General features: G+C 35.1%; 1 protein-coding gene, 1 long non-coding RNA gene and 2 pseudogenes across 6 annotated transcripts; 3 read left to right on the top strand and 1 right to left on the bottom strand.

Moving 5' to 3' along the window:
• Nucleotides 1-19: 19 nt before the first annotated feature.
• Nucleotides 20-555, top strand: LOC102593493 (uncharacterized). The gene is made up of 4 exons (XR_367721.2): nt 20-34; nt 134-200; nt 301-367; nt 467-555. It is a non-coding gene; the product is annotated as an uncharacterized lncRNA (long non-coding RNA).
• A 7,237-nt stretch (nt 556-7,792) lies between these two features.
• Nucleotides 7,793-11,471, top strand: LOC102592479 (uncharacterized). 5 transcript variants are annotated; one of them, XM_006353722.2, is made up of 8 exons: nt 7,793-7,877; nt 7,974-8,260; nt 8,523-8,616; nt 9,679-9,797; nt 10,003-10,107; nt 10,252-10,347; nt 10,422-10,479; nt 10,557-11,471. In XM_006353722.2, exons 2-7 carry the CDS (start codon nt 7,976-7,978, stop codon nt 10,476-10,478), a joined length of 756 nt encoding a protein of 251 aa, XP_006353784.1. In that variant the 5' UTR covers nt 7,793-7,877; nt 7,974-7,975; the 3' UTR covers nt 10,479; nt 10,557-11,471. The 5 variants fall into 5 exon arrangements, with proteins under 5 accessions (XP_006353784.1, XP_015166955.1, XP_006353787.1 ...); XM_015311469.1 differs by having other exon boundaries at nt 7,806-8,119; XM_006353724.2 differs by having other exon boundaries at nt 7,807-8,260; nt 10,584-11,471.
• A 6,396-nt stretch (nt 11,472-17,867) lies between these two features.
• On the top strand, nt 17,868-20,025 carry LOC107061707 (protein OBERON 3-like; annotated as a pseudogene).
• Nucleotides 20,026-21,477: 1,452 nt separating this feature from the next.
• Nucleotides 21,478-27,790, bottom strand: part of LOC102599618 (protein OBERON 3-like) — a 16,423-nt pseudogene continuing 10,110 nt past the window's right edge.

Genomic DNA, 27,790 nt, shown 5'->3' with positions numbered 1-27,790 from the left:
AGTCGAGCAGAGAGTTGAGTTTGAAGTTTGAAAGGTTAGAAGGTTTAAATTCGATTGCATGTCTTAGTTACTTGTTTAATTCATGCTTAATTCTATATCTCGGCTGTACTAACCTTCAGTGATCTGTATTCAGTGATCAATTTCGAGATGAATCAAGTTCGGGCAGAGAGTTGAGTTTGAAGTTTTTTGAAGTTTGAAAGGTTAGAAGGTTTAAATTCGATTGTATGTCATTAGTTACTTGCTTAATTCAAGATTAATTCTCTTTCTCGGCTATACTAACCTTCAACGATGTGTATTCAGTGATCAATTTCGAGATGAATCAAGTTCGGGCAGAGAGTTGAGTTTGAAGTTTTTTGAAGTTTGAAAGGTTAGAAGGTTTAAATTCGATTGCATGTCTTAGTTACTTGTTTAATTCATGCTTAATTCTCTATCTCGGCTATACTAACCTTCAACGATGTGTATTCAGTGATCAATTTCGAGATGAATCAAGTTCGGGCAGAGAGTTGAGTTTGAAGTTTTTTGAAGTTTGAAAGGTTAGAAGGTTTAAATTCGATTGCATGTCATTAGTTACTTGCTTAATTCAAGCTTAATCTCTTTCTCGGCTATACGTGATCAATTTCAAGATGAATGAATTTGGAGCAATGATGTGTATTGAATTACTTGCTTAATTCACAATAGATACATGTTCAATTCACTTGTTAGTATTTGTGTAATACAACTTTATTTCACTTTTCTGATTCAATTTTAATATAATGTAACACACTTTTAATACAAGTTAAATTCATTTTTGAGTGAGCTAGATCTTTTGTGGAGAGGTTGTGGTAGTGTTTGATAAGATATGTTGAATTTATGAATGAGGAGGTTTTGGAGAAGAGTTTTGAAGTTTATAGGTGTGTGAGGTCAAGTACTCTGCTGTTGGTGGTTGATTTGTTATGATTGGATTATTTGTTTAAATTCTTTCTTAATTCACTCTTATGATTGATTTACTTGCTTAATTCATAATAGATTCAAGTTTAATTCAATCTATAGAACACTCTCTCATTGTTTTCTTAGTAATTTTGTTTTAAATTTTTCTTAATTCACTCTTCTAATTCAACTTTTAATACAATGTAATACACTTTTAATACAAGTTTAATTCATTTCGCAGTTTGTTGGTTGATTTGTTATGATTAGATTACTTGTTTAAATTCTTTCTTAGTTCACTCTTTTGATTGATTTACTTGCTTAATTCATAATAGATTCAAGTTTAATTCAATCTATAGAACACTCTCTCATTGTTTTCTTAGTAATTTTGTTTTAAATTTTTCTTAATTCACTCTTCTAATTCAACTTTTAATACAATGTAATACACTTTTAATACAAGTTTAATTCATTTCGCAGTTTGTTGGTTGATTTGTTATGATTAGATTACTTGTTTAAATTCTTTCTTAGTTCACTCTTTTGATTGATTTACTTGCTTAATTCATAATAGATTCAAGTTTAATTCAATCTATAGAACACTCTCTCGTTGTTTCCTTAGTTATTTGTTTAAATTCTTTCTGAATTGACTTTTCTAATTCAACTTTAATACAATGTAATACAAGTTTAATTCATTTTCACAGTTTGTTGGTTGATTTGTTATGATTGAATTACTTGTTCAAATTCTTTCTTAATTCACTTTTCTGATTGATTTACTTGCTTAATTCATAATAGATTCAAGTTTGATTCAATCTATTGAACACTCTCTCGTTGTTTCCTTAGCTATTTGTTTAAAATTTTTCTTAAATCACTCTTCTAATTCAACTTTAATACACTGTACTACACTTTTAATACAAGTTTAATTCATTTTTGCAGTTTGTTGGTTGATTTATTATGATTAAATTACTTGTTTAAATTCTTTCTTAATTTACTCTTCTGATTGATTTACTTGCTTAATTCATAATATATTCAAGTTTAATTCAATCTATAGAACACTTTCTCGTCGTTTTCTTAATTACTTGTTTAAATTCTTTCTTAATTCACTCTTCTAAGTCAACTTTAATACAGTGTAATACACTTTTAATACAAGTTTAATTTATTTTTTGCAGTTTGTTAGTTGATTTGATTACTTGTTTAAATTCTTTCTTAATTCACTCTTCTGATTGATTTACTTGCTTAATTCATAATAGATTCAAGTTTAATTCAATCTATAGAACACTCTCTCATCATTTCCTTAGTTATTTGTTTAAAATTTTTCTTAATTCACTCTTCTAATTCAACTTTAATACAGTGTAATACACTTTTAATACTAAGTTTAATTCATTTTTGCAGTTTGTTGGTTGATTTGATTAATTATTTAAATTCTTTCTTAATTCACTCTTCTGATTGATTTACTTGCATAATTCATAATAGATTCAAGTTTAATTCAATCTATAGAACACTCTCTCATCATTTCCTTAGTTATTTGTTTAAAATTTTTCTTAATTCACTCTTCTAATTCAACTTTAATACAGTGTAATACACTTTTAATACTAAGTTTAATTCATTTTTGCAGTTTGTTGGTTGATTTGATTAATTATTTAAATTCTTTCTTAATTCACTCTTCTGATTGATTTACTTGCATAATTCATAATAGATTCAAGTTTAATTCAATCTATAGAACACTTTCTCGTCGTTTCCTTAGTTACTTGTTTAAATTCTTTCTTAATCCTCTTTTTATTAATTCAACTTTAGTATTTTTGTATTACCACTTTAAATAGAAGTTTAAGCCATTTTGAAGTTTGTTGGTTGATTTGTTACTATTGAATTACTTGCTTAATTCATAATAGATTCAAGTATAATTCAATTTATAGAACACTCTCTCGTCGTTTCCTTAGATACTTGTTTAAATTTTTTCTTAATTCATTCTTCTAATTCAATTTTAATATAGTGTAATACACTTTTTAATACAAGTTTGGTTAGACGCATGTTTGTAGACCACATGGTGACCGTGAGGGGATTGGATTTGTTAATTTTGAAGTATGGTTTCGTCCTTCCCTTGTGCACACTATTCCTTTGCCATTTTGGTGCTTGTGCTTGCACTGCAATTTGGATATCACCATGCACTGGCAGGGGAGTTGTTGAGTCTGGCATCTCTAGTCATTTGTTCTATGTGGTATGGGTTTGGCTTCTAGCACTTTAACTGTTAACTTCTTTTTGTGCTTGTTGTTGTTGGGTCTTTCAAGATCAGTGAAGTTTCCCTTTCATGGAGTAGCCTTGTTTGTCATAATGTTGAAGTTTCTTTGTTCAGGCTTTGTATTAGTATCTAGCTCTTCGATTCAGTTTTCTTCCTTGGACAGAAAGAGTCCCTTACTTTGTTGTCAAAAGTGTTGTTACATGAATGTTTTCAACTACGATAACTTTTTTTACAAGTGCATTTTTTGCTTTTAGTCCAGATGCTTATGTTTTGCAATGATCCAACTGGTGAGGACTCTTATGGGTGTGGATATCTGGTATGTACTCCCTCAGTTCTGGATCTTTTCACACCCCATTAAAAATGCTCATCTATCTTTTGTGTTCTTGTTGCTCATCTTTGTGGCTTCCATTTTCTTTTTGTTTATCACACCAGTTTGAGTTTTGTGTGTTGGAAGAATGTATTTATCGTGAACTGTATTGAAGGATTAGAGTTGTAAATTTTTAAGGTTAGAGTTCAGTATGCTGGTTGTGTGGGTGCTTCCACTGCAATCTTGATATCGTTTTAGGCCTTCGAGAAAAAGGGGGTTTCGAATGGTGCAGGGAGTATACTGCCAATTGCAGTAAAAATATATTAAACAAATTGTACATGGTGCAGGAAGTATACTGCCACTTGCTTATGCCATTGTCGATTCAGCGAATGATGCATCTTGAAGGTGATTTTTTAAGCAATTCAGAGACGCATTCGATCAAAGATCAAAGATGTGTATCGTTTTCGATAGGCATGCAAGCATTATTAAGGCAACTTCGAGAGTCTATGATAAAGTACCTCATTTTGCGTGTATGTGGCACTTACTGCAAAACATAATGAAAAACTTCAGAAAAAGTCAGTAAAGGGTAACTGAGTTGTTCTACTCTATGGTAAAGATTACTTGTTGAACATTGGATACAACAAATGGTCACGTGTGCATGCTGAAGTAAATAGAATTTGGATGATGACATCAAATATAGCAGAATCGGTCAATTCAAGAACAAGACATGCCAAAGTTCTTAAAGTCTTGTACCTCTTGGAATTCATGAGACAGCTTGTCCAGAAATGGAATAACAATAACAAATTAAAGGCGACATTTTCAGGCTTTCACCTTGAAAAAAAGTATGAAAATATATTGCGGCGCAATAAAACTGCATCAGAGAAATTAAGGGAATGCTTGATCTGTAAATTATTTTTGCTAATATATTTTCTTCTGATTCATATCTAACATCTCTCTTGATTATATTATTTTCTTTTCATAGGTTGTAGAGACAAATAAATATGTGTATACAGTACTTGATGGTATTACACAATTCACAGTATGTCTTCACCAACATAAATGCACATGTGGGAGATTTCAATTGGATGAGTTGTCATGTCCGCATCATTTGGCTGTTTTAACAATAAAACACACTGGTTATGAGAAATATTGCTCTGATTACTATACAAGAAAAAATTTATTGCTGACATATCAGTTTCAAATAGATCCCCTGCCAGATGAAAGCACATGGAACATACCAACACATGTTCTTGAAGAGGTTGTACTTCTACCTCATGGAAAGAGACCTCCGGGAAGGCCAAAAAATAAAAGATATACACAACTGAGAAAAGATGGATTCAAGAAGGCGAAAATTACATGCAACAACTGTGGACAACAAGATCACAACAGGAAGACTTGCAAAAATGTTAGGCCTTATGATCAAGAATAAGAATAAGCAATAAAATTTGTTTTAGCATTTTGTTTTAGAAACTCATTGGTTTACTATACGAATTTAGATCATGTCTGTTTATATGGTTGATTCCCTTAGTTCCGCAATCTCGTGTTATTCAGTTTAGTGGAATGCTTTCTTAGTTGTGCAATCTCGTGTTATTCAGTTTAGTCGAATGTTTCCATGTTTATAGTTAGATGTGATATGATATAGTTGAAATGATATTCGATAAAATACAACTTAGTAATTGTTTAAAATTCCCATTGAATGTTTAGTTGGAATTGCATTTCTTATTTTAACTATTGATTACCTCAATGCTTAGTTTTCTTATTGCTGTTGAATCTTAGATGTTTATATGATGATTCTTGTTACTGCTAAGTGTTAATTGCTTGTTTATTGATATACAATAGCTCATTTTGTTTTATTTTCTCATAAGTAATCTCTTAATTTGGGCAAACAGTGACTTTGAGTTGCATTTTGGCTTTAAAATACTTAAATCACTTTCATTTCAATTTAGAAACTCAAGTTCCATAATCTCATCTAGAAAATTCTCTAAAAATAGACATGATTTTGGGAAAAATCTCTGTTGAAACACCCAAATACGAATTGGTATAATCTACACCTGATTACGAGATCCGTAAATACCCAAATACGAAAAAAAGAAAAATCTTTCATGCAAGCAAGTATCATCGCATGCCAGCACACATTTGCTCAATAAAAGCTAAGCAATCAGAAAGTTAAGAAAAAGTATAGTACATCTCATTACTGTCCAACAAATATGACAATAAAAGCTACATTGCACTATATTACACTAACATCCATTCACCTTATAATAAACCAATTTCTATGCTCACATAGTCTTATATGCAAACCAAATCACCCACTTTCAGAGGATTGCTTTGCCATTGGGAACATCCTCAACCAGCCTTTGGCTTGTGCTTTCCAATTCAGCCTTATAAGGGTTTGGGGAATATACCAGTAGGGGAGAGAAAAAGAGAGAGGATTCATCGACAGAGACCACAAACAAAAGTCAAAAAATCAAAAGGGTGTTAACATGACATCTATATCATATAGCTCAAGTCACATACGATCGATAAATACCCAAATACGAATTGATACAATCTACACCTGATTACGAGATCAACAATTACCCAATAACTATTATAGCTCAAGTCACATACGATCCCACCCAGTTCAAAGGCAATAAAGATGGAGGATTCATGCTATTAGCCAATTACATCGGCGCGTTGGGTAATCCCCAAAACTTCAAACTTGATACAATCGCCATGACAGCCCCAGTAAGGACACGAAGAAAGAACAACCTCAAACAGAGGACTTACATAAACAAAATACAGTTGGGTATATAATACCAAGACTTACAATAGACCAATATAGTTTTTCATAGCCATACTAACTACAAACTGTTTTTACACCATATAGTTTTCATAGTCATACTAACTAATATAACTATATTCTTTATCTATCCGGTCTTTCGTCTTCACTTTGAAGGTCACTCGCTTGCTTCCTTCTTGCATATTCCCATAATATAGCTCCAAATCTCTTTCGGAGAATGTCTGCCTTTACTTGTTGATTTAGAATATGTTGGCCATTACTTACAAACTCTGCAAATGCAACAACGAAAACTCCACAGTCCCTAAAAAATTCAATATAAAATTATTATCAAAATATCTACTTAATACAAAAAAGAATACCTATTTGATAATACTTACAACGAGTCATCTTGTTGTCTGGGAGCACCTTTAGTTATCAAAGCAAGGTAGTAATCAGTTGAATTAAAGATGAATTAAAGATGAATAACACCAATGACCACTTCTAGTTCCAAATCTAGACCCAGAACTTATCAACTTCAACACAAGCAGCCTAAACAATGAGCTAGTTGTCATACACTTAAAGCTCTATTTTCTATCAAAAAACCAACTTCCAAAGCAACTTAAGCCTACATTTCCACTTTATCCATTGGAACAAAACATTCGAGTGCGGGAGAAAAGATCAGATAGAACATGGAACAATGTTATTCCAAATATATGATGTGTCCTCTCATTTACACATCTTTTCCGTCTGTTTTCCAAATTAACACGAACAAGTGTTACCAGCTATTTGACAAGCTCCCACTAATTCTAGACAAAACAATGGACAAAGAGGAGATATTTTGCAATTAAGTAAAACAGAAATGTTTGGTCAACTACCCAAAAAAAATAATCATGCATAGTTAATAAAAAACAACTAAAAATAAACCCCCCACCCCACCCCCAAAGAGGTTCAAATATAACCTAAAGAATGCAAATGATTCTGCTCACCTGATACTTGTGAGATTCCCAAACTAAAATTGGGACCGTCATTAACTTCATCCGTAGCAGTAGGAGATGAACTCTCATTCGACTTCTTCTATAAACTTTCTGATTGAAGTACTAACATCACTAAGTATCCGTGGACTTCTTCTAGGCGATTTTCGTTACCTTCTTCCATTAGAATTTTGTGCTGAAAAATGGGGAAGAAAGAACAATAAAGCCCTAAATTTTTTGGACAGAAGAGTAGAAAGAAAAGAGAGAGAGAGAGAGGATATGAGCGAATGGGCAACACTTTTTTGCTTAGTTTAAAAATTACATGAAAATGAACAAATTTGTTTTAAGTAAGTACTGCTAAAAGTTGACAAAAATGGTAATAAATTAAAAGTATACTTAAAAGTGGTAATTATTAAATAAAAGTCCTTCACTTATGTAATTTTTCCTTTATATAATAGTCTTTTGAAAATATATTGTCTTATTATCTTATCGAAATTGACAATTTTTTCCATTGGCCCAAATTGGAACCAAAATAAATAAGTTATGATTATTAATTTACCAAGTATTAAATTATTGAGGTTTAAATATCAATTTAACAGTATCGTATTCTTAAAAATCAATTCTAATAAATCAATTAAGACACATAAGAGAATATAAATTTGTAATTAGGAAAAAGGAACTCGTTCCATCAATCATCAGTTACCGGTAATTCTATTCGAATTCGCTTCTTTTTCATGTCTACCAATATTTATCATTCTATTTTTATTTGTTCTTCTTTATTCCGTTGAATTGAATCCTCAGATATGGAATCGAATGATGGAGAAATTGACCGGTTAGAGAGGGGTTTGTTGGTCGAACATGAAGAATCTGAAGAAGAACCAGTTATCTATACGGCGTCGTTTGAAGAGAGAGAAGAGAATTTCGTCAAGTATCAAACAGTTCGATGGGTATTGTATTCACTGTTGCTATTATTGGCTTGGGGAATAGGGCTAATCATGTTGATTTATTTGCCCATTCGGAGGTATATTTTACGCAAAGACATCCGCTCCAGGAAACTTTATCTCACTCCCAACGCCATTGTTTACAAAGTAGAGTATTACTTCTTTTTTCACAAACTTTATGTGATCTCCGTGTATTTTACTAAACTAATCTTATTAGGAACTCTGAATGTAACTAGTTTATGTAGTTATTTAATACTGAGGGTAGTATGTAAAACTCTGTTGATTTGTTAAAATGGATAAGTAAAATGAAACGGACTATGTTGCAAATGTGACCTTTACTTGAATTGCTGGTAAAGATTTTCTGAACATGTTGTCAAGCCTTTTCTTAGAGTTTGATTTTATGGTCTAGGTAACAAGACCAGTTCCATTTCCATGTTTTGGGGATTTGAAGAAGGAGAAGTATGTTCTATTGCCATCAGTTGCTGATATTGTAGTTGAACAAGGTAAATATGATTTTCTACTATCTTCTTTTTGCTGTTGGGATATGTGGTCAGTTGCCAAGTTGACATCTTTTTTTTAACTTTTCTAGTTGAGATGATGTCAATGAACTTGGATATAATGTTTACATTTTATTGATAGCTGGTATTTCTAGCCCAATAGTATTTTGCGAGTTACTCGTGCATGAAAGAGGAGAGGAAACCCGGGGTTTGCCTTCTGGGTCTAGCTCGTCGCACCAGGCTTGCCTAGTGCGGGTTACCTCTTCTGTGTGGTTTGCGAGCTATTGCATAGGAGCGGGGGTTTTACCCTGTGCGCACCCAAAGGGTAACAACTGCGGGTTTCCCTGTCATCAAAAAAAAAAAAAGAGAGGAAAAACACATCAGGGTCTCTTTTCATGGGTTCGTTGAAGTTCTTTTTAGTTCCTTGCCACATGAATTATCCCAAATGCATATGACTCTCTCATAAAAAAATCATAGTAGGTAGTACGACGTGGCATTTTAAATGCTCCTGGATGTTAATCTAGTGATTATCTCTAAACTTGTCTGGGATGTTACAAGGGAATGTTAATCCTGCCAGTGCCAGTGCATATTTTAACTGGCTGGAGTTTTTGACTCCACCTACAATGTGGTACCTAAAAGAACTGCAAAAAGAAGAACCCTTACGACATTCTTTAAGTTGTGACATTCAATATTGTTTAGTATTGAATTTACAATATTTTGCTAAATCTCTTATGGGGGTGATAAGAAACTAAGGATCAGAAGTACAAGTATCTGACCAAATGGGATGCTTCTCTTTTCGAGAACAAGAAGGGCATGTCAGGTCCTCTTTTGGTTTAAGTTTCACAATAATCTTTTGACATGATTTGGTCAACCAACACTTCATCGGATGCATGGAAAACTCCACTGCTCAGAGGCTTTTCTTTTTAGATGAATTCTTGTGGATTACTATATCAAAAGTTTGCAAAGCCAGAGAACGGACACTCAGAAGTCTACTTCTATGATTCCTTTCAGTTGTTAGGCTTGGTACAATCTCGACATTTGAGACTTCTGCACTGATGTAATTGTCAGGTTACCTACAGTCTCTGTGTGGGGTCTATTCGATAAGAATTGAAAATGTTGGTGTGAGAAGATCTCCGAGAGATGATCTCCAAATCCAAGGAATTGCAGATGCTCTTGATTTCAGGAAGGTAGGTTTTACCTCTAGTTATAACTTATTGTTAAGATTATTTTCTCTTAGAGAGATACTAATAATTCCTCTTTAAGTAATATTGCTAAGATTATTTCTCTTAGAGAGATACTAATAATTCCTCTTTAAGTAATCTTACTATCTGTTTAAATATCATGCCATGAATCTAAGATGTGTTGACTTGTGAATCTATGTACATTCTCTAGGCTGTTCTGATGCAACTATCAAATCTTAGAAGTAAAGCATTCTCTAGACAAGCTTCAGTTGATGATACTTCGAATTTGCAAATTAGTCATTCCTGTACTACTTCGGTATGTTGTCACTAGATCAAGATTTCTGTATTCGTGATATTCCTTGGTTTCTTTTATGCATTTCCAATAGAAAATATCATCATTGTCAGCAAAGAATCCCTCCTTAAGTGTCAGCTTCTATCTACTAATTTTTGTGATTGGCAGATGTCGCCATCGAGATCCATCAAGCATGATTCATTATCTCATTCTGGAGATGCTGCAGTATTACAGAAGCTGGAAGAAGTTGGAAGTTCCGTGAAGGTAAAAAAAATGACTTTCCCTAAATCAACTGACTATATCTTCTGCTATCTAGTAATGTATGAGAATTTATACAGAGGGTTCAAAATCTGATTGAAGAACACCACCTCCAAACATCAGAACTTGCGGCTTAAGGTAAGCATACAGGAAACATATACTTCAGCGGCCAACTGTGTTGATTACTTTCAATGATTATATCACTTTTCTTTTAGCTGTACAGGTGCACTTGTTCATTTCAGATACTTGGCAAAATGAGTTGGATGTTTAACTGCAAAAGCTGCAATTCCAGTCGCTTCTCATTAAATGGGGTTTGCTTCCTCATTTCATATCAAGTATGGTTGTTAAACATGGCTTCTCTGGAACAAGAATGCCCTGTTAATAGTTTCTAGTCAACATAGGTAGTGGTCTTGCTGATTCCATTGACTGTCTCATCTAGAGTTTTGATAAATCGTTGCAGTGTTTATTGTGGAAATATCTGCTGCAATAAATTTTATCTCTTTCATATTTTGATGCTCATCTTGTTATCACTGTAAAGTTGTTCGTTGAGGTAACCCTATTTGGTTGAATTACTCTTATGCTGATCTGGAGTTCTGCATTTCCTAAGCGGCCCTTTTGCTTTGAGCTACACAAGATTTCTCTCTCTATCTCCTTCTTTCTTTCTTTCATTCATCTTCTTCCTCAACAAGTTAACTTATTGATGAAGAGCACCTTCCCTTATGAAGACCATTAGTAACAGACATTCTAATCAGTTGTCACATCGTGAATCTGTTTCAGAAATTCTAAGGATTTTGATGTTGCATCTAGTTGGCTTTGGTGCTTATCCATATTCCGGCATTATATCAACAGTTGTGAACTATTCAGTGAAAAACAAAACAAAACAGTTGTGAACTACTCTAGAATCCATCCAATTGTTTGCGCATCAAGGTAATCCACTACTTTCAAGGCTTTAAACAATCCTGTTCCAACATGCTTGGTCGTCCAGCTACATCCAATTACAGGCACTGATGATGCTGGTTGTCTCCTTTCCTACACTAGTCTTGACGAGATAATTTTATCGCCAATAAACTTTACTTCTACAACTTTGTCCTAAGTCATGGTTCTACAGTGCTTCCTACTCTGTTCCTATCCTTATCTATCCCATAATACAATAATTTATAACTTGTGTTGCCAATATATCTATCTTTTTCTACTGTCCAACTATTTTTCTGTAGGCAGCAATATTAGCTCTCCTCTTTCCAAAGCATCCATTAATTCTATTGAATTCCCTATCGACGAGCTTATGTTCAAACTATCTATTCTGTCTGACTCTCTTGGACTAGGTTCTTTACCCTTATTCCATCCATTAAGATGCAAGAACATTTTCCTATCTTGCACCACACCAGGTGCCAATGTGGTAGAACTTAATTCTTTACTCACACTTGTCCCTTGTCCATGTGATGGAATCCATTCTTGATTTTTTTATCACACCGGGTTAATCTTGTGGTTGTTGTTGTTAAGGGAAAAAAAACTGAATTATGATTGCTTCTTCAACTTAGAAATACATGTACGGAAACAGCAAAATGCCAAAGTCCCTCCAAGTCACTGCTGAAACTTCTCATTCTTTTGAGGTCAGCTCCAGAGCAAGATTGTTAACGTGAAATTCAACCAGACTTCCACTGAGAGCCAATCCCATCAGCATAGAAGACAAAAGAGGGAGTCAGAGAGAAACTATTGTCAGGAGTTGCTGAAGTTACTTCCTGATGAACGGTAACAATAGCAATAAAATGTGGAGCATTTTGCTTCTGCTAGAAGAAGTTGAGTTTTGGTATCTCAATCATCTGAATAGAGACAGGTTGAACAGGAAATTACTTATTTGGAATGAGAGGATACTTGAAACAACCTTTGCTCATTACAGGTCCCTCTCAATCATTTAGCTTCTACCAGTTTATAGAGTTCCATATACTAAGTATTAGGATGAGTGCCTCAACGGCATCTTTTGATGGCACAACTACTGCCTTCCCAAGTTAAAATTAGTTTGTCTGAAATTCTCCTGATCCATGTCTGCAGGGACTCGTTAATCAATTCTATCAGATACGACTAACAAGCTTCTTCCATATATATTGCTTTTGGATGTATTTCCTTTGATTGAAAATCTATGTTTTTCTTAGATTGATGATATATTTCATCGTCATCTGAAAAGGCAGAGTTTTGTCACAAATGCTAAATATGAGAAGGACCTGTATAGTTAATTTCATTGGGCTTTTGATCCTTCTCTTTGAAGTTTCAGTTGGTGTCACTGTTCTCATGGAAAATTCACAAATAATCATTTTATTCAGCCTACGTAATTGAAAACATAGCCGTTAATATGGAGCTTCACTGAAACTATATGAGAATGACAATTTTTTTTAAAAAAAACAGGATGACATGGTATTAAAATATTTAAATTTGATGTAAATATTTTTTTTCTATAATGGATTACTTGGTCCTTGTATGGGTGGTTTGGTTTTGTATAATTTTCCATTGAATCAAAATAAATATTTTTCAAAATAGATTTGATAAATATAAAAGTAAAAGAAGCTTGAAAAATTGCCAACAATTTCAAAAGGGCACATCAATTTTTTTTTTAACCAAAAGGGCAAAATCACTCTTGACAGAGCGATTTCCTTCTGACAAAATTGACGCCGTTACTTCGTTAAAAACATAAAAATTGCTTCCCCGGCAGTGATGTTGTCATTTTCTTTTAACATCGTTGCTCCTACAGCGTTTTTCTAAAAAATAACTTTTAAAAATTGAAATCAGTGCTATAGCAGCAATTTTCTTAAAAAAGTTAATTTCTTTTTTTTAAATCTCTTGCAAGGCAGCGATTTCATTCAATTTTTGCATTTTAAATATATTGCTGCCTTGAAGTGTTTTGTATTGCCATTTGCTTAAATGATTAATAGTGATTGCACATGCTTGGTTTCAGCTTAATTTCTTTAATATTTTTCTATTGATTTTGGAATTTAATGAAATCGCTGTCCGGCAAACGATTATTTAATTAAAAAAATTTAACTTTTTAAAGAAAATTGCTGCTATAGCAGCTATTTCAATTAAAAAAAATAATTTTTTTTGACAAAATCGCTGCCACAGCAGCGATTTTAAAGAACAAAGAATTTTTTTTTTGACGAAATCGCTGCTGGGGCAGCGATTTTATGCGAAGTAAAGGCGTCAATTTTGTCAGAAGTCAGGAGCGATTTTGCCCTTTTGGTTAAAAAAAAATTTGATGTGCCATTTTGAAATTTTTGACAATTTTTTTTGCCCCTTTGGCTGCGGACTCTTTAAAAAAGCTTGATGTAAATGCTAGCTTGAATGGTGAAACTGAGAGCATTCATAACAATGGCATGGCTGCAACAACAATCTATTTGCTTCGCTTGCCACATAATCATCCCCGAGCTTCGAGGATTCTTCCATTGCGATGCAAGTAGCAAACCCAAGCAAGGAAGAAATGAAAGCCATTAACTTTGGTTCCAGGTCTCTCGCCACATACTACAACACTTGCTTGAATATTGAGTGCCTTTTAATACAGAAATTAAGCATTAAAAGGTGTTATTCAATAGAGGATTAGTTGATATCAAGTAACTACAAATCACTGCCAAATTCTATATATGTTCTATGCAACAACAGTAGGATTCCAACTTCTAAAGGTGGTGATGGCCCGTCCCCTGCTAGCACTGATCCAATATTGTGATATCTAAGGTTAGGCAAATGTGTTCACTATTTCAAACTACTGCTATAAATAACAACAACATACCCGGTGTATTTCCACAGAGTGGGGTCCGGGGAAGGTAGAGTATATGCAGACCTTACTTCTATCTCAGAGGTGAGACCCTTGTCTCCAAACAAAAACATACTAGAAAAACATGTAATGGAAGTACAAGAGACAACGAGTAGCAAATAAAACAACAAAAAGTAGCATAATAGTACTACAACCAAATAATACTACCACAGAACTACACGAAACAACAAATATCAATACAAAATCGAAGAACAAGAAACTACAAGCATAGCACTCTAACTACTAGTAAGTAGTAAGGGGACCAAGACAATGCACTCCTACTAGCATGGACACTCCTGCTATGTAGCATTTTTGCTGATGAAAAAGAACCTTTTGATCGTCAAGTACACTTTCTTTGAAATTAAGTAGAGAACAAATGAGCACCTCATATGGTGAGAACTTCACTGCTTTGCCAAATTCAATGTTAGACAGGATTGATCCTTCTAAGCTTTTCCCTCATTCAAAATCCTGTTAAAATAGGAACAATTTAAAGCTATTTGCTCTCGATCTGTTGAATATAAGTTTGGACTTCCTAGCTAGACACCACAATGGAAGACATGTAAATATCTTATATAAGATTGAGGAGGAGAGAAATCAAGAAACTCAAGCAAGCAGCTATAACCATTAACCATTGTGCTGGTTCCTAAGGTCACATGTAAGCTATTATAAAAGAAGAATACCTAGAGCAAGTTGATTACTTCTGTAGGCATCTCAGGAATGTGACTTTTCTAGTATAACTATGTAATTTGTCAATACAAACTCTTTCCTGACAGATTATCTCAGTTATTGATATATATATATCCTTGAAGCACAAAACCAATTTCCAAAAGAATATATCTTGAGCGCTCCCCGGCATGGTTCTCAGAAATAGCCACACCCTTCCTCACCCTCATCTCCACCACACCTTCATAGTGTGGTTTAGCAGCTTGATGCCCCTATAGTTGTCAAAATTCTATATGTCACCCTGGTTCTTGTACAATACTCCATCTTCATACTTCGGGCATCCTCGCGTCTTGAAAACAACATTAAACAACTTAGACAGCTACACCATGCTTGTGCTCTTCCAAAACTCCACTGGGATCTCGTCTTGTCTAATCGTTCTACCCATACGCAGAACGTCCTCAACATTTATACGCCAACAATACTGACAAACGACAATTGCGACGCTTCTCTCAGTGTTCCAAATCCCTAGCACAATGCATATGTCCCCTCTTCGTTCAAGAGTTTAATGAAGTATGAATCCAATAAAATGAAAAACACTCGACAGGCTTATAAGTAGGATATAAATCATTCTAACAAATACAAACACCATGAAAAATTTAATAAACTTGCCCATAAATTATAGGTCTCTTGAAAGACTATAAACACCCGAATAAATATTTTATAAAGAGAGAATATATCTTAAGACATAAATGTGGGTAAAATAGTAAAAAAAAAACCCTTCTTAATTAATGTTTTTTAAAGGGGCATGCAAAAGGAAAACACCACAGATAATTTGAGACGGAGGAAGTATGAAAAGTATTATACAAATTACCCCTTAATAGGAAACAAGATTTGACATTTTAGTAAAATATATCCATTTGTAAGAAAAAATGGATCTTGGGAAAACTCAACCCGAAAAACTAGTTGATGAGGCGAAGATTGTGCAAGACCCTATAAGAAACCAATTCCACATCCCACAACCGGTGTGGGACACTTAGCAATAGACAAGTTTATTAAATTGTACTTAAAGAATGATTTATTTCCTAGATGCAATTTGTGATGAATGTTCAATTTTCCCAGTTATAGGCGTATTGATTTTTTTCAATTTTCAAGTAATGCTCTTCTTTAACCTTTATTAATTTAGAAGAATTAGAGATTATCAACAGAAACTCTTTTCCAAGTCCGCCTTAGTTCCTCAGCGTGCACTTGATGTTTCATTGACACAAAACTTGTCATTTCTTTACTAATTTATATTTTCATTAATTAACAGATTGCCTGACTTTAGTAATCTAGCTAGCTAGGCTTAGAAAAAATGCAGTTCCTGCCTCTACTTCCTTTATTCCCAAATCTTCATTTTATGACATGATCTTTCCAAGCGCACAAAAAGATATGAGGCTTGTCCAAATGATGTTAACGTTTCTTTACAGCTATCAAAATGATTGAAGGTGAATATTCGCTCAGTGAAACGATAGAAGAAAGATGAGGTTGATAGCTTGGGAAGCATTGTACGCATCAAAGAAGCAAATGTTTCAGAGTCGTGCAGATGATGCACTAGGAGAGACAATGAGTTTAAGGCGGTTAGCTTGGAGGGAGAGTAAGAAACTGAATGAAACGTATTACAGTATAAAAAAACTCTCCAAATTATGCTTGCAAGAAATGGAGGAGGAAAAAATTGGAAAAGCTTAATTCCGATTATTATGAGATTGGATATGGAGATTGCTGGCTTATTAAACAGAAGACAAAAAACTACTAGTGCATGTAGCTTAGTCTCTTCCTTGCCAATTTCTTCAGTAATCGTGACAATTACTTAGTTTAGCTTGTTGCAAGTTTTTTAATAGTAAATGATTGGTGAACTATTGTAAGTCTTTGAAATACCTTCAAGTTACAATGTTTGGTTCATTTAATTTTTCCATATAAAACTTAGCATTATATTATTCAATACAATGTTTGGTTTAGTTTTCTTTTTCGCATTACTAATATTTGTATAAGGTATGTTGGAATCTATAGAGGATTAGTAATAACTTGTGGGTTACCAATCCCCACATAACTTGCTTCTAAACCAAGTGATACTTTAAATAGTTGACTAATTTCGTTTTAGCTCACTTACTAATTGTTATGAAATTTACTATATTAAGACAGGCATGGATAGCCTTTGGCTAAATCTCATTTTAGCAGTTGGAGTCTTGATGTTCAGAAGTACTATTGAACATACCATATGGCACTGCCACATTTTTTAGGAGTTTTTAGTGTTACATGTAAGTTTTCCCAAAATATTATTTTCTCCGTTCCAATTTATGTAATGCATTTTAATTGAGATTAGAGATGGATTAAAAATATGATTTGGACAGGTGTCAATGTTTAATGGGCATATTTTGAGGCTACTGACACTTGTCACCCCTCAAATTAGATGAACCCATTTTCATTTGAATCTAATGCACTTGTAGAAGCATATATTTTTCACATAAAATGTAATCATTAATATATATATGCATCTAGTGCACAAATATGTTGATCAGAAACAGAATATCTAAGCTTCTTAATGTGATATATTTTCTCTTTTAGTCCGTACGTATCAAAAGAACAATTTTTTTTTATTTAAAAAAACTCTAACTTTGAATCCATCTTTGATCTCAATTAAAGTGCATTACATAAATTGGGATGGAGAAAGTAATACTTTGGGAAAACTAACATGTTACACTAAAAACTTGTACAAATGTGGCAGTGTTATATATGGTATGTTCAATACTTCTGAATATCAAGATTCCACTGTGCCAAGGATGAGGAATTGGTAATGGATTAGTCAACTATTTGAAGGATCACTTTGTTTAGAAGAAAGTTATGCGGAGTTGGTAACACATGGATTAGTCACAAAGGGTTATAACTATTTCTCTCATTCTTATTTCATACACTACTCCGCATAATATATAGAATTTAGCATATCTTATACATGTATTAGTTATGCAGAGAAGAAAACTGAAATCAACCAGTGTATTGAACAATACTAAGTTTTATATGGAAAAAACAAATGGTGGGTCGAAACGTGTGGAAGCTATCTGATCAAGAGATACATTAAGAGAAGCAATGGAACTGTTAAGAAACATGACATTCTCGATGCCACTGTCATATTAGTCCCACGTTGGTGGAATAATCGGTTTCAGCATAGTAGCTATACAATACTTAACCTCATATATGCAAATCATCAACTCGTCCATGATATTAAGGTTAGCAATTTTCTTCTTTTCTCATTTTACAGTGTCCAATCTAAACAAATTTACATAATTTTGAATTATTGACACGAGACTGTATTGACAATCTTGATTAAATTGTACAATTGTTTCATTTGTGAGAACTTTATGTCAAGACTACATGGAACAAGATCACCATTGTTCAGAGACTGCTACTAGTATGTGTGAGACTAGAAAATGCCAATGAATCGATAAAAATGAGACTTCTCATTGAGCTGTAGCACATATTAATGTGCTGATATATGCGATTTTATTTAAAACCCATTGATAATTTAAGTTTTCTGGACTTCAAGGCACTAAACATATTAATGATTTTTAAGAGTATTTTGCATGAGATTTTGAAGAAAAAATATGAACAAAAAAGTAGATACTCAAAATAAAAAATCTCTGGAGACAATAATCACTATCAGATTACATTTACAAACTACTTTGAAATTATCCTCAGACACAACAAACCATTTTTGTCATTTTGCTAATGTCTACCTGTAAAGACAGATAGGATTTTGATTTTTATGCTTTGGTATAAAAAAGGTGTGAAAATATTTTTACTCAGAGAGAAAATTCAGAAGTTCTTCCTTCCAATCTGTAAGTTTTTTAATCTCTCTGCAAATTTTTATTCTTCTAGATATAATGGTTAGTGGTCAGTCAGATGATTCGAGGGGAAGAGGCTCAGGATATTTGAAACGTTATGGAGGAAATGCACATAATCTTACTAGGCAAGAGAATTGCGGAAAAGGAACTATTCAATCAGTTCATATCAGGTTTAGGCCAATTGGTGATTTTGCATTGTCAAACCATGTTGGTGGAACTTTTAATCTTGACAATTGAGTGGTCAATAAGGAAACATGTAGTGATCGTATTCATAGGACTACAAGCTCGGATAACAATTCATTTTTTCTATCCGACTTGCCTGCGAGACCTAGAACTGTTGATTGTCAGTCAAGTGATTCGAGGCAAAGAGGCTCGGGATACTTGAAATGTTTGGAGAAAAGGGATGGAGGAAGAGCATATGAGCTTTCTAGGCAACATAAAATACTTAGAAGAATAGTGTCAGAGCCTATTCCTGTTATGGCTCAGATTGTGCAACAGCTTGGTGATGAAACAGTTGAATCAACAAAAGAATACTTGAGGAACCTAATTACAATGCCGGAAAGGAAATATGAGTTTTTTAGCCTTCAGAACAGACTTGATGAAAGATCTGATCTTACCAATCAGACTATCTTGAACTACCATAAGATCCAACTAGAATTTTTGGTTGCAATAAGAACAGGTCTTGAAAACTTCTTATCTGAAAACACCCACCTTTTAACATCGGAATTGGTTGAAGTTTTCTTACTTGAAAGGTGTCGTAACATAAATTGCAGGAGGCTTTTTCCTGTTGAGGATTGTGTCTGCAAGATTTGTTCAACGAAGAAGGGATTCTGCAGTGAATGCATGTATCTTGTGTGTCTGAACTTCGACTGTGCCAATAATACTTGCAGTTGGGTAGGCTGTGATGCATGCTTCCATTGGTCATATTGGTTTGTGGTATTCGTCGAAATCTTATAAAGCCAGGTCCAAGTCTCAAAGGCCCTTCCAGGACAACCGAAATGCAATTTTTACTGGTCTGGGGATTTTGGTCATGCCTCGGCAATGTTTGGCTTCGTTAAGGACGTGTTCATGTCTTGTGCGAAGGAATTGGATGAGGAAACCCTGATGAAAGAGCTTGATTATGTTCGGAAAATCTTCCAAGGGGGTGAAGATCTTAAAGGCAAGGAGTTACATCTTAAAGCTGATGTCTTGCATACAAAGCTAGTTACAAAGATGATTTCACCTTCAGACGCCTGTGATTTCATATTTCAGCGGTAATTATACAAACCAATTCGTTTTATCTTATAATTAGCATAACAACAAGTCTCTAGTTTACAGTGTTCTGGTTTTCCTTATGTTATACTCATTCCTATTTTTGATTTTTGGTGCACAAACCACGAAAAAGAATATGAAGTTAGAAATAGTAGCTACCTAATTCGTTATATTACTTCCGTTTGAAATGGTTGTTGGGATAAATACAATTAACCATGCGTTTAGATCATCACAATTGACAATAGTGACAGTGAGATGTCCATCAGATATCATTCTCTGCCTTTCCTTTTTTATATTCTTGGATCTTGCAAATTACTGGAGTAATAAGAATTGGATGAAGGCCGAAAATTGATATAGCATTTGTCAAATTGAACATTACTGAATCCCCCTTGTAGCTCGCCTACAATTTCTAGAAACCTATAGTCTATGGGTGATAATAAATGGACTTTCGCCTAGCCTAACTCTAAAAGCTAGTTCATAAGGTCAAAATTATCTGATATCATATAAGAAGACCAATTCCACGTCACATAATCGATGTGGGACACATATCTTCCCCATAACCTGCCAATAGGAGCGTGGACAACATAAACGGGGACCCAAGTACACCGGGTAAACCAAGAGTTTGGGATGAGCTTGACTCCAATGCCATGATTAAGAAATATGGATCTTGGGCAAAACTCAACCCTGAAAGCTAGCTAATGAGTTGAGGATTTTACAAGACCATATAAGGAAACCAAGTCCACATCCCACAACCGGTGTGGGACACTTAGCAATGGGCAAGTTTCTAAAATTCTACTTAAAGAATAATTTATTTCCTAGTAGCAATTTTTGATTAATGTTCTACTTTCCTACTTATAAGCGTATTAATTTTTTTTCAATTTACAAGTATTGCTCTTCTTTAACCTCTGATTTATTTCCTAGTAGTAATGGACAAGTTTATTAAATTCTACTTAAAGAATGATTTATTTCCTAGTAGCAATCATACTTAAAACTAGATAGATTAGTAAAGTCATGTTTTCCTAGACTAGCTAGATTACTAAAGGCTGACAATTCGTTGCTACCTATTAGTTAAAGAAAGTATAAATTAGTAAAGAAATGATATGTTTTTGTGTCGATGAAATATGAAATGGACGCTGAGGAACTAATTAAGTTGGAATGGGAAAAGTGGTTCCAGATACGTGGAATCGGTCTTCTTATATGATATCAGATAATTCTGACCAAATTGACAAATGTTATATCAATTTTCATTCTTCGTCCAATTCTTATTACTCTAGTAATTTGCAAGATCCAAGAATACAAAAAAGGAAAGGTAGAGAACGATATCTGATGGACATCTCACCGCCACTGTTGTCAATTGTGATTATCTAAATGCATGATTAATTGTATTTAACCCAACACAACCATTTCAAACGAAAGTAATATAACAATTTAGGTATCTACTATTTCTAACTTCATATTCCCTTTCGTGGTTTGTGCACCAAAAATAAAAAATAGGAATGAGTATAACATAAGGAAAACCAGAACATTGTAAACTAGAGACTTGTTCTTATGCTAATAAGATAAAATGAATTGGTTTGTATACTTATCGCTGAAAAACTGAAATATGAAATCACAGGCGTCTGAAGGTGAAATCATCTTTGTAACTAACTTTGTATGCAAGACATCAGCCTTAACATGTAACTCCTTGCCTTTAAGATCTTCACTCCCTTGGAAAATTTTCCAAACATAATCAAGCTCTTTCATCAGGGTTTCCTCACCCCATTCCTTTGCACAAGACATGAATCTGTACTTAGCGAAGCCAAACATTTCCGAGGCATGACCACACCCAGACAGTAAAATTGCATCTTGGTTGTCCCGGAAGGGCCTTTGAGACTTGGACCTGGCTTTAAAAGATTTCGATGAATACCACAAACAGCATGACACCAATGCAAGCATGCATCACAGCCTACCCAACTGCAAGTATTATTGGCACAGTCGAAGTTCAGACACACAAGACACATGCATTCGCTGTAGAATCCCTTCTTTATTGAACAAATCTTGCAGACGCAATCCTCAACAGGAAAAAGCCTCCTGCAATTAATGTTTCTGACACCTTTCAAGTAAGAAAACTCCAACCAATTCTGATGTTAAAAGGCGGGTGTTTTCCGATAAGAACCTTCCAAGACCTGTTCTTATTGCAACCAAAAATTCTAGTTGGATCTTACTGACAGTTCAAGTGAGTCTGATTGGTAAGATAAGATCTTTCATCAAGTCAGTTCTAAAGGCTAAAAAACTCGTATTTCCTTTCCGGCATTGTAATTAGGTTCCTCAAGTATTCTTTTGTTGATTCAACTGTTTAATCACCAAGCTGTTGCACAATCTGAGGCATAACAGGAATAGGCTCTGACACTATTCTTTTAAGTATTTTTTGTTGCCTAGAAAGGTTATATGTTCTTCCTCCATCCCTTTTCTCCAAACGTTTCAAATATCCCAAGCCTCTTTACCTCGAATCACTTGACTTACCATCAACAATTCTAGGTCTCGTAGGCAAGTCGGATAGGATCAAAAATGAATTGTTATCCGAGATTGTAGTCCTATGAATAACGATCACTAGATGTTTCCTTATTGACCACTCGACTGTCAAGATTAAAAGTTCGACCAACATGGTTTGACAATGCAACACCACCGTCGCCAATTGGCCTAAACCTGCTATGAACTGATCGAATAGTTCCTTTTCCGCAATTCTCTTGCCTAGTAAGCGTATGTGCATTTCCTCCATCCCTATTCTCCAATCATTTCAAATATCCCGAGCCTCTTCCCCTCGAATCACCAGATTGACCACTAACCATTATATCTAGAAGAATAAAATTTGCAGAGAGATTAAAGATCTTACATATTGGAAGGAAGAACTTCAGAAATTTTTCCTCTGAATTTTCTCTAAAAAGCATAAAAGCAAAATCCTATCTCTCTCATAGGTGATTAGCCCCTTTACTAGACAAGGATGTATAAATTCTCATCAATCTCTTTGTGAGATTATCAAGTCACTACATTTTACCATGATTAAACAGGAAAAGTGATATGTACATGCTCAAATCACACACTAGCCTGACTGAAGTTCAAAGAATAAGTATCAGAAAATATTTATTAGGTACTTCAGGAAACCATAGAGGGTATAAGTAAATTATAACGTAATCAAGTTCTGAGCTCGGACAAACAAAATATGCATTTCTCTTCAAACTAGTACCAACATAGGTGGTCAATATTAAAGTCACATAAAAACTATGGTTTGTGTTAGACCACAAATTTCAAAAGTATTTCTTTCTTTCTTAAACTCCATCCGAGTCAAGGTCAAAGCTAGCTCGGGAAGTACGGGCTTGAAAAAACCCAATATCTTCCATCTGAACCCTACATATTTTCTGAGAAGTTCCCTAAATATGTATGTACAATAAACTCTAGAACTTATAAACCTCAAATTTTGGATCTGCCTCTTTAGCAAAAGGTGATCCGTGGCTGAACATCAAGACTCGATCTGTGCCAATGGCTATCCATGGTTGTATTAATATAGAATATGGTTTTCCAAAGTCAAAAGTGAACATCAACACAAATTTCATAAGAATAAGCCACTTAGCTAAAATCAAACTAGTCAACTATTTGAAGGATCACTTGGCTTATAAGCAAGTTATGAAGTGATTAGTTATGAAGTGATTAGTTATGCAAAGTGTTGAATGAGCAGGCAAATTTAGTCATAATCTGCTCCACCATTGAGCTGGCAGATTTGATTATAATCTGCTCCACAAATAAAGCTGGCAGATTTGATTAGAATCTGCTCCTGTGAATATGGGATTAGAATATATTATTCTAGGAAAATAGTTTAGAGGAAATCCCTTTACTTGGTCTTTACTTGTTCTCTTATAAATACTGTAGAAACACTATGAATAAAATATACTTTTCCAGTATCTAAACTTTCAATCTGCATACAACAAGTGACATATCTCCTTAATTTCTCCACTGTTTCCACTATACCAGTAGCTGTTTGGCTGCTTCCTTTCTACTAAACAAGCCTGAAATTTCCATATGCAATTGCATTTTCATTCGCTGTAATCGCAATGTAAATTCTCCAACCTATTGAGCTCTTGAGCTCTTCCAACTCCTTTTCTCAGTTTCCAGCAAGCACATTTTGCAGGGTCATTCAGAATATTCTTCCTCCAGTGTCTATCTCTTTGGCCTAGCCAGATGCCTCAAACTCCCTACCGATCCTAGTGCATGTCAATTTTCAGCTGAATGTCTCTCAAAGTGAGAGAGTCTTTCTATTATATAGAGAAAATAAAGATTACACATCCCTAAAGATCCGCCATTCCTATCCCTAAAGATCATCTATTCTATCTATACAAATCTGCCATTGAATCCCTCTAAATCTGCCTTGCTATCCCTCCAAATCAGCTATTCTATCACAATATTTATTCATATGATTCTACAACAAATGTATATGATCATGCTAATTTATATCACTATATAATTACATTAATATATACAATCATTTAGTTGTCTATCATGCTAACAGCTATGTACGCCAACAAAGATTCAAATTTACTCAAGTAATAATTTGAAGCATTCTCCCATGAAGAAATTATATCCAACAACTGATGAAAAGGTCCAACTATACTCCTACACCAATTCTTCCATGGTGGAAAACGGTTAGTGGGTGGGGTATATTTGATACAAATGATATTGATGGGGTTTCTAACAAGCTGAAATGTAAACAAATGATATATATAAGACAATCACAAACATAAAGGGTATTTTTTTTCGACTCTTTCTTATAAAACTGTTTTTATTAAGTACTTGAAATAAACTTTATGCCTCCAGGTCAATTCACCACTTCTCACTTAATTACTTAATGCATATTTATTAAATACCGGCTTGAACATGGATAGCGACCCTTCATGACTAGGGCACAGGAAATAAGGAATATTGTTGTTTACTTCCCCATCCATAAGTTCTATTACAACGTATAAAGTTAGATTCAGAATTCAAAGTTGATGAGTGAAAGCTTCATTGAAAGATCTACTTCTTAATTAATAAGCAATATATGTAACTGCTCTATCATTTCACTAATCATTATTACCATGACGACTTTTTTATGTTTGCTAGTGGCTATTGTCCTTTTTGACCATCTTATTCCCCAGGGTGCGAACGTAGACAGGGTTGAGGTGGCTCCATGGTATGCCCTAATGTCACGACCCAATTTCTCGAGTCATGATGGCACCTACTATGCCCTACTAGTAGGTAAGCCAACCCGTAACCCAGAACATCAAGCAATGAGCGAAAGGGCAGAAACTAGCGAAAACAATAATCTAAACAAGGACAATAAGGCGGAAGCAAACCAAAATAAATATATACATAAATCCCTCCCAGAGCCTGGAAGTCACTAGTACAGAGCTATCTAATAAAGAGTACAAGTCCCAAAAGTGGACCACAACAAAGTGTGTCTCAAAGGCAACAAGACTAGCTAAAACAAAAGAAGGAGACAAGACAAACCCAAAACGCCAAGTGCTCGCCCTCGTCTCCGAATCACAGTTGCAAAAGAAGGCTGGAACTAATCACCACTGGTAACTGGTACTGGGACCTGCATCACGAAGTAGATGCAGAGTGCAGCATGAGTACCAAAACAACAGGTACTCAGTAGGCATCACAGGCCGACTGAGCAAAAATGTTAAAAACAATAAGAAAGGATATAATCTAGACACAGAAAGGTCAAAGCGGATAAGAAAAGAAAGCACACGAGCATACCAGAAATAAACTAAGAAGTACAACTAAACTAAACCTAACTGGACCCCCATAAGCCCAGAAGGTACACTCGTGCGCAAGTTTAAATAAAACCTGAATGGACCCCATAAGCCCGACAGGTACACAGAATAACTAAGTCTACTGAGAAAGAAGAAAACCGGGCTCCCAACCCAAAGTAACTAAGATAATCCATCAGACTCCACCCAGCCAGCAGTACACTCCCAGCCCAGCTAGAAAGCCGGGATCCCAGCCCAAAGTAACCAAGATAATCTATCAGACTCCACCCAGCCAGCAGTGCACTCCCAGCCCAGCTAGAAAGAGTGACCCTAGGGGGCACCCAACCAAACAGTCCACTCCCCAGCCCAGCTAGAAAAAGGGACCCGTGAGTGAGGTAGATATCGTGAGTCGTCCTACCATGCAGTCAGCTCCCAGCCCAGCTAGAAAGAGCGACCCGGGGACACCCAACCAGCAGCACCGTCCTAGCCCAGCTAGAAAGAGAGGCCCGGGGGCGATTGCCGATATCACTGAGTCTACCCAGCCAGCGATACGCTCCAAGCCAAGCTAGAAAGAATGACCCCGGGGGTGATGGTATCTCTAATAGGATCCAATCCAACAACAGCCACCATGGAACGCCGTCCACTCTAAGAAATCACAAAAAAGGCTCCAAGCCTATACTACTCAATCCCACACCTTTAGTGATGCACCAAACCTTCGAGAACGCGTCGAAACTAGAGGGAGAAGATACAGAAGTGTAGCAAGCAACGATAACGCCTAATCTAAGGCTCAAACTATCAGACTCAAGTCTGCTACTCCAGTCTACAAGGAGCTAAGTCATCCGAACGACGTCAACAGAAAGTCAAGGCTATCCACACAGGTCATAAGTCTAAGGCAATGCTAGTCTAACCTAGATTAAGGACATCATGATTACGGTTAAGGATAAACAAGGCATACAACACATAGCATACAAGCATACAATAGCATTTAACACATAAGCATGAAACTCTACTAAACCGGTTAATATGATACTACACCCGAAATATGGCCAATCAATCCTAACATAAGGTTTCTAATCAAAGTAAAGTAGGAAACTGGTACCCACCCCCAATTTACTCCAATCAACATGCTTTTACACAATTAAGCTCAATCTAGAAGAAAGTAAGTCGTAGCCTACCTTAATGCCGACCGCGCGCGCTCCAAATCACTTTGCCGGAGCTTTTCCTTCCCGAATGACCCTTGAACTCTGCCACTCTATCGAATATAGGATCACAACGTTAGTACGGTCGTTTAGACACTAAAATCACAACAAACGAAAATGGGTCAATTTTGGAGTCAAAACAGAAATCATGGAACCCGCACCGAACTGTTCAGATTTGACTCCGTCAGGAGACCCAAAACAGTACCCCGAACTTGTGTTCCAAAATGGAAAACAATTAGAGGCTCAAAACTCAGCAAAACCCAACATGCTAGGAAAAATCACATTTTAATCAACTTAAAAGAAAACAGACAACAGTCTAAGCTCAAAATTTACGAGAATCAAAAGGTGCCCAGCACTCCTTGAACACTCTACGACAAATCCAGGACAATTCCCAACACGTGGGACTTCGAATCACCCAAAACCGAGCTAAAATGAGTGAGATATGACCAAAACATGGATGCCAAAAATAAAAGCTCGAAAACGGGCCTAACAGTCCGGTTTATAACCAAATTTACCTCGAACGACGTGCACTCAACAACTTTTGAACACTCTACAGCGAAGCCACTGAAAATACGAAGCTCCCGCACTTCGAATCGCCTAATTCGGTTGAGAGATGAGAGAGTTATGAGTGTTTTAAGTTTGGAAAGAGTTGCTTATATTTTCTGCATTTATAGCAGATTTTTCTGCAATTTCTTTCGAAAACTTAAAACTCCGACGGGGTGTTCCGAACTCGTTCGGAACCCCGTGCACCCAAACGAAATATGCAACCATATCAAATTCGATATTCCGGACTTAATGGCGCAGTCGAAATTTCTATACGAGGTCATCTTGACAAAAAGTGGGTCTCACACCCAAATGTCATTTTAAGTCAAAAACCACAAAAGGGCTCGGAAAGATATTGAA

This window comes from Solanum tuberosum, unplaced genomic scaffold (assembly GCF_000226075.1).
Source record: "Solanum tuberosum cultivar DM 1-3 516 R44 unplaced genomic scaffold, SolTub_3.0 scf00157, whole genome shotgun sequence".
NCBI lineage: Eukaryota > Viridiplantae > Streptophyta > Magnoliopsida > Solanales > Solanaceae > Solanum > Solanum tuberosum.
This window is presented reverse-complemented; position numbering and strand designations above follow the sequence as displayed.

Bases quoted from the DNA above. Each gene is read 5' to 3' on its own strand.
- LOC102592479 (XM_006353722.2), top strand. From the start codon at position 7,976: ATGGAATCGAATGATGGAGAAATTGACCGGTTAGAGAGGGGTTTGTTG. The intron at 8,261-8,522 runs GTAGAGTATTAC...TTTATGGTCTAG, and splicing joins CCAACGCCATTGTTTACAAA to GTAACAAGACCAGTTCCATT. The intron at 8,617-9,678 runs GTAAATATGATT...TGTAATTGTCAG, and splicing joins TGATATTGTAGTTGAACAAG to GTTACCTACAGTCTCTGTGT.